A 7,534-nucleotide genomic window follows, 5' to 3' on the forward strand; every position below is an offset into this window, starting at 1 on the left:
AAAACGAAACTGTTCTGCACGGTGCAGACACACAACAGAAAATAAACACCCACCACCAAAATGGGGAAAACAGGCTACCTAAGTATGATCCTCAATCAGAGACAACAAACAACACCTGCCTCTGATTGAGAACCATACCAGGCCAAACACATAAACGCAACATAGAAAAAAGAACATAGACTACCCACCCCAACTCACGCCCTGACCGAACTAAAACAAAGACATAACAAAGGAACTAAGGTCAGAAGGTGACAGCTGTACTTGACCCTATTACCAGACAGTAATCAAGATGGGACAAGACCACAGCCTGAACAACTAGTACAGTTGATTTTTATGTTAAAAAAAACACAGAACATCTAATATAACAGACTAACCCCTCCCCATCTTCACAATGTGACGGCCCCACCCTGCTCTGTCTACTGGGTTTTGCTGTGCTTACTTCCTGCCGGAGATTGGTGGGCGGAGGAGGAGGAGAGATGGGCGGAGGAGGAGAGGTGGGCGGAGGAGGAGGAGAGGCGGGCGGAGGAGGGGATTGTTGGGCAGAGGAGGAGATTGTTGGGCAGAGGAGGGATTGTTGGGCAGAGTAGGGGATTGTTGGGCAGAGTAGGGGATTGTTGGGCAGAGGAGGAGATTGTTGGGCAGATGAAGAGAGGTGGGTGGAGGAGGAGATTGTTGGGTGGAGGAGGAGAGGTGGGCGGAGGAGGAAAGGTGGCGGAGCAGGATAGGTGGGCGGAGCAGGAGAGTTGGGAGGAGCAGGAGAGTTGGGCGGAGCAGGAGAGGTGGGCGGAGCAGGAGAGTTGGGCGGAGGAGGAGAGGTGGGCGGAGGAGGAGAGCTGGGCGGAGTAGGAGAAGTGGGCGGAGCAGGAGAGGTGGGCGGAGGAGGATAGGTGGGCGGAGGTGGGCGGAGCAGGAGAGTTGGGCGGAGGAGGAGAGGTGGGCGGAGGACGAAAGGTGGCGGAGCAGGACAGTTGGGCGGATGAGGAGAGGTGGGCGAAGTAGGATAGGTGGGCGAAGTAGGATAGGTGGGCGGAGTAGGATAGGTGGGCGGAGTAGGATAGGTGGGCGGAGCAGGATAGGTGGGTGGAGCAGGATAGGTGGGCGGAGCTGGGAGAGTTGTCAGTGCTGATGGGGCACACCTGTGTAAACTCAGTTGTGGCATAAAGCCACTGTTTCCCCATTCAGCAAGAGATTCCTCTCTCCGTGCATACCTTTGGTTATTTTGTTGTGGTTTTGGCAGTTGACACCTAATTTCCTGACCTTCATGCCTCATCTGATTATTGTTGTGAGTGTTGACTTTATTTCTGGAATAAATTAATTGAGTTATTCCTTTACTCAGTGTGGAGTTTGCCATTGTTACAATCTTGAGCCAGGTTGTAACAACAACAACTTTGTCAATATGACTTGACCATCTAATGTTCCTCAACTTTCTCAACGGTCACACCTTTTATACACAACTCTAAACCTAATCCTAACCCCTAACCCTAAACCTAATCCTAACCCCTAACTCTAAACCTAATCCTAACCCCTAACTCTAAACCTAATCCTAACCCCTAACCCTAAACCTAATCCTAACCCTAACTCTAATCCTAACCCCTAACCCCTAACTCTAAACCTAACCCCTAATCCTAACCCTAACTCTAAACCTAATCCTAACCCTAACCCTAAACCTAATCCTAACCCCTAACTCTAATCCTAACCCCTAACCCTAACTCTAATCCTAACCCCTAACCCTAACTCTAAACCTAAACCTAACCCTAACTCTAAACCTAACCCCTAACTCTAATCCTAACCCCTAACCCTAAACCTAATCCTAACCCCTAACTCTAATCCTAACCCTAACTCTAAACCTAATCCTAACCCCTAACTCTAAACCTAATCCTAACCCCTAACCCCTAACTCTAAACCTAATCCTAACGCCTAACTCTAATCCTAACCCCTAACTCTAAACCTAATCCTAACCCCTAACTCTAACTCTAATCCTAACCCCTAACTCTAACCCGAACCCCTAACTCTAAACCTAACCCCTAAACCTAATCCTAACCCCTAACTCTAAACCTAACCCTAATTGTAACCTTTAACCCTAAACCTAACCCCTAACCCTAACTCTAAACCTAAACCTAACCCCTAAACCTAATCCTAACCCCTAACCCTAATTGTAACTTTAACCCTAAACCTAACCCCTAATCTTAAAATAGCCTTTGTCCTTGTGGGGACGTGAGAAATGTCACCACGAGGGAGAATTTTCAATGTTTTACTTTCCTTGTAGGGACTTTGGGGGATTTCAGGTAGCCAGGAGGATAGTAAAACACACACACAAACACACACACAAACACACACATTACCACAATCTCATCTGCTAGGATTACTATATTCTGGCTGATGTCCACACCATGACCAACGTAATAGTCTGAAATGTAGGTTTCAGTAGGCCTTCGTCGTCGTCGTCCCCCCCCACACACACACACAAAAACTCTCTCTCACACACACGCACACTCTCTCACACGCACACACTCTCTCACACACACACCCTCTCACACACGCATTCTCTTACACACACACCCACACTCTCTCTCACACGCACACTCTCTCTCACACACACACACACACACACACACACTCTCTCTCTCTCACACGTACACTCTCTCACACACACACACTCACATACATCCCTCAATCCCTCCATCCCAGCACCAGCAATCTGGATTAGGGAAAGAGATGAGAGATTAGGGCCAGCGGTGGGATTATATGCTCCTCTGATGCCCCTTAAATCTCAACCCTCTCCTCACTGGGCTAACACTGGTTGATTCAATGTTGTTGCCAGGTAATTTCAATGAAATGGCGGTCAAACCAACGTAGAATAGACATTGAATTGACTTATTTGCCCGGTGAGTCTCTCTATCGCTGACATCTACCTTCTCCTTGTGTGTGAGTGTCTTTATTGTTCATGCTATATAACCCAACGGATAGATTCAGCCACACATTATTGGTCAGTTTATCCAGAAGTTATAAAGCAGTGATCACAACAAACCACAGCTAGATGGAGTCTCCACACCTAAGGAGCCTCAAGGACCTTGAAGCATAACAACTTCCCTAGCAGGGCAGCGATCGGTTGAATAACATGCATTTAGTTTTACTTGTGTTTAAGAGCAGTTGGAGGCCACGGAAGGAGAGTTGTATGGCATTGAAGCTCGTCTGGAGGTTAGTTAACACAGTGTCCAAGGAGGGGCCAGAAGTATACAGAATGGTGTCGTCTGCGTAGAGGTGGATCAGAGACTCACCAGCAGCAAGAGCGACATCATTGATATATACAGAGAAAAGAGTCGGCCCGAGAATTTAACCCTGTGGCACCCCCATAGACTGCTAGAGGTCTGGACAACAGGCCCTACGATTTGACACACTGAACTCTATCAGAGAAGTAGTTGGTAAACCAGGCGAGGCAATCATTTGGGAAACCAAGGCTGTCGAGTCTGCCGATGAGGATGTGGTGATTGACAGAGTCGAAAGCTTTGGTCAGGTTGATGAATACGGCTGCACAGTAATGTCTCTTATCGATGGCGGTTCTGATATTGTTTAGGACCTTGAGCGTGGCTGAGGTGCACCCACGACCAGCTCAGAAAACCAGATGCCACCAGAAGCCATCTGATGCTCTGATAGGCTACTACCAGGTCCTCCACAAGACCAGCTCAGAAAACCAGATGCCACCAGAAGCCATCTGATGCTCTGATATACTACTTCCTGGTCTTGTGGAGGTAGTAGCCTAAGACTTGTTTTAACCACTTGGTGGACACTGCAACAGTAAATGCTTTCTTTCTCCACAAGTAGATGGCAAAAGCAAAAGGATAAACCCCAGTTGGCCTTCTGAGAGCAACTAGTGTTGGAAGTGGCTGAATTTGGGGCCCCAAAGCAACCTCACAACCGTCACACGATGATCTAATTTACAGACATATGCCACTTTGGAGAGGTTTAGGGACACTTGGAAACATTTTGTGGCCACACCTGACACCACTTAGTGGCAACATCTGCCCATTTCTATTTGTTAGGTCTAACAATACCATTTATTTCCCCTGATATTGTTCACATGTTGTGGAAGCCATCTGATGTGTTTCCAGCTCTGGGCATCAATAATTCACTTATAGCTTGTCAATGAAAGATGACTTTCAAAATAAAACTACAAAAAACTGTTATTTTGTGTGTACTTGATATTGTGTATTCTGAACTATGTAACTCCTATATGTCTAGTCCATTTCCTCATCATCTCCCAGATGTCTTCTTTTCAAATGTTCCACGGTTTTGCATGTCAGAATCATGTAATTACACATGAAAAGCAGTTACTTTTGGGTATGTCTATTTAGGCAGAAATCTACATTTTGCCATTACATTTAAGAGGATTTATCCAATGAGAGCTGTGTCACTGACTGACTGGGAGGAAGTTATCCAATGAGAGCTGTGTCACTGACTGACTGGGAGGAAGTTATCCAATGAGACCTGTGTCACTGACACTTGACTGGGAGGAAGTTATCCAATGAGAGCTGTGTCACTGACTGACTGGGAGGAAGTTATCCAATGAGACCTGTGTCACTGACACTACACTGGGAGGAAGTTATCCAATGAGAGCTGTGTCACTGACTGACTGGGAGGAAGTTATCCAATGAGAGCTGTGTCACTGACTGACTGGGAGGAAGTTATCCAATGAGAGCTGTGTCACTGACTGACTGGGAGGAAGTTATCCAATGAGAGCTGTGTCACTGACTGACTGGGAGGAAGTTATCCAATGAGAGCTGTGTCACTGACTGACTGGGAGGAAGTTATCCAATGAGAGCTGTGTCACTGACAGTATACTGGGAGGAAGTTATCCCTAGATACTGGAAGGAAGTTTCCCTGGCCTAGATAATTATCTAATATCAATTTAGACTTTTATTGTCCTCATGGTTTAGGTTCGTATTGGACTAAGGGAAACAGTGGTGTCAGAGGAGATTTTTTTAGGATCGAGACTTTCTAACCTATAAGACCAGGGGCTTACTAACATGATCCCAAGATGGAGGCTGGGGTTAGGATCGAGACTTTCTAACCTATAAGACCAGGGGCTTACTAACATGATCCCAAGATGGAGGCTGGGGTTAGGATCGAGACTTTCTAACCTATAAGACCAGGGGCTTACTGACATGATCCCAAGATGGAGGCTGGGGTTAGGATAGAGACTTTCTAACCTATAAGACCAGGGGCTTACTGACATGATCCCAAGATGGAGGCTGGGGTTAGGATAGAGACTTTCTAACCTATAAGACCAGGGGCTTACTGACGTGATCCCAAGATGGAGGCTGGGGTTAGGATCGAGACTTTCTAACCTATAAGACCAGGGGCTTACTGACGTGATCCCAAGATGGAGGCTAGGGTTAGGATAGAGACTTTCTAACCTATAAGACCAGGGGCTTACTGACATGATCCCAAGATGGAGGCTGGGGTTAGGATCGAGACTTTCTAACCTATAAGACCAGGGGCTTACTGACATGATCCCAAGATGGAGGGTCAGTAGAATTAGAATGGATTAGAATCCTAGATATAATTAGAATCCTTGATAGAAATAGAATTAGAATGAATTAGAATCATTGATAGAAATAGAATTAGAATGAATTAGAATCATTGATAGAAGTAGAATTCTAATTCTATGTGTGGGCAGAGTCCTTTGGGTGATGATGTCACAGCTGGTTTCTTTTCAATATGGGGACTTCAACCCCCTGGATAAAGAGATTGGTTGGGTTTGGGGACTTCAACCTCCTGGATAGAGAGATTGGTTGGGTTTGGGGACTTCAAGCTCTTGGACCGAGAGATTGGTTGGGTTTGGGGACTTCAACCTCTTGGACAGAGAGATTGGTTGGGTTCGGGGACTTTAACCTCTTGGATAGAGAGATTGGTTGGGTTTGGGGACTTCAAGCTCTTGGACCGAGAGATTGGTTGGGTTTGGGGACTTCAACCTCTTGGACAGAGAGATTGGTTGGGTTCGGGGACTTTAACCTCTTGGACAGAGAGATTGGTTGGGTTCGGGGACTTCAACCTCTTGGACAGAGAGATTGGTTGGGTTCGGGGACTTCAACCTCTTGGACCGAGAGATTGATTTGGTCTCAGTGTGCACAACGTATCCTACAGAAATTAAAGACTCACTTGCTGTGTGTCAGTTTTATAAAGGGCATTTCTATCAGAAACACTGTCTGAACTTTCACTTTACTCACTGTCTCTTTTAAAGGAGTTGATTGACACTGCAATGCTTGTTCTTTATTGGTATATGTGTTGATTGACGATGTAATGTTTGTCTCTGATAGGTGGATGCCGCCATGCCATTTGGGTGCCTTGCCCTGCGAGATGGGCGGAACTTAGACGACATCTCTGATGTCACCGACAAGTACGAGATTGGACAGGTCCTCAAAGCGTAAGCACCATGTTATACTATGGACACCGTACACATTAGTAGAGGCCACGCCAGACACCCTTCAAATAGGCTAAGGGTGTCTCAAATGACTACCTATCCTCTGCATAGTGCACAACTTTTAATCAGAGCCCTATGGGTCCTATATAGGGCACTACTTTTAACCAGAGCCCTATGGGTCCTGTATAGTGCACTACAATTAACCAGAGCACTATGGGTCCTGTATAGTGCACTACATTTAATCAGATCCCTATGGGTCCTGTATAGTGCACTACATTTAACCAGATCCCTATGGGTCCTATATAGTGCACTACATTTAATCAGATCCCTATGGGTCCTGTATAGTGCACTACATTTAACCAGATCCCTATGGGTCCTGTATAGTGCACTACTTTTAATCAGATCCCTATGGGTCCTGTATAGTGCACTACATTTAACCAGATCCCTATGGGTCCTGTATAGTGCACTACATTTAATCAGATCCCTATGGGTCCTGTATAGTGCACTACATTTAATCAGATCCCTATGGGTCCTGTATAGTGCACTACATTTAACCAGATCCCTATGGGTCCTGTATAGTGCACTACATTTAATCAGATCCCTATGGGTCCTGTATAGTGCACTACATTTAACCAGATCCCTATGGGTCCTATATAGTGCACTACATTTAACCAGAGCCCTATGGGTCCTGTATAGTGCACTACTTTTAATCAGATCCCTATGGGTCCTGTATAGTGCACTACATTTAACCAGATCCCTATGGGTCCTGTATAGTGCACTACATTTAATCAGATCCCTATGGGTCCTGTATAGTGCACTACATTTGGGACGTAGTCTAAATGTAACGGAATTCAACTCTATAGAGTATGCAGCTGTTCCTCAAACAGTGTTTAATTTAATTTCCCAGTTCCTCCTGTACCCTGCAGTTCCGGGCTCCTCCTCTGTCAGTTAACCGAGCGAGGTGATAATCTGATGCACTGACCGAGTTATGACCGACACACGCAGCTCAGTGTGCTGCTGCCATATGGCAACAACAACATCTGGACTTGGAGCGCTGTGCTCCGTGTTTTATATAACACAAAGACACACGCACAAACACACACACAGACACAC

The 7,534-nt window shown here is 46.0% G+C and overlaps 1 protein-coding gene across 1 annotated transcript in view; it reads left to right on the plus strand.

The window, feature by feature from the left end:
* The first annotated feature begins 5,449 nt into the window (after positions 1-5,449).
* LOC112240382 (caM kinase-like vesicle-associated protein) overlaps positions 5,450-7,534 on the plus strand; it is a 66,085-nt gene continuing 64,000 nt past the window's right edge. The window contains exons 1-2 of the mRNA XM_042316421.1: positions 5,450-5,461; positions 6,318-6,424. Coding sequence (XP_042172355.1) covers positions 5,450-5,461; positions 6,318-6,424 — 119 coding nt within the window. The remainder of the gene's footprint in view (positions 5,462-6,317; positions 6,425-7,534) is intronic.

This window comes from Oncorhynchus tshawytscha, unplaced genomic scaffold (assembly GCF_018296145.1).
Source record: "Oncorhynchus tshawytscha isolate Ot180627B unplaced genomic scaffold, Otsh_v2.0 Un_contig_1394_pilon_pilon, whole genome shotgun sequence".
Lineage (NCBI taxonomy): Eukaryota > Metazoa > Chordata > Actinopteri > Salmoniformes > Salmonidae > Oncorhynchus > Oncorhynchus tshawytscha.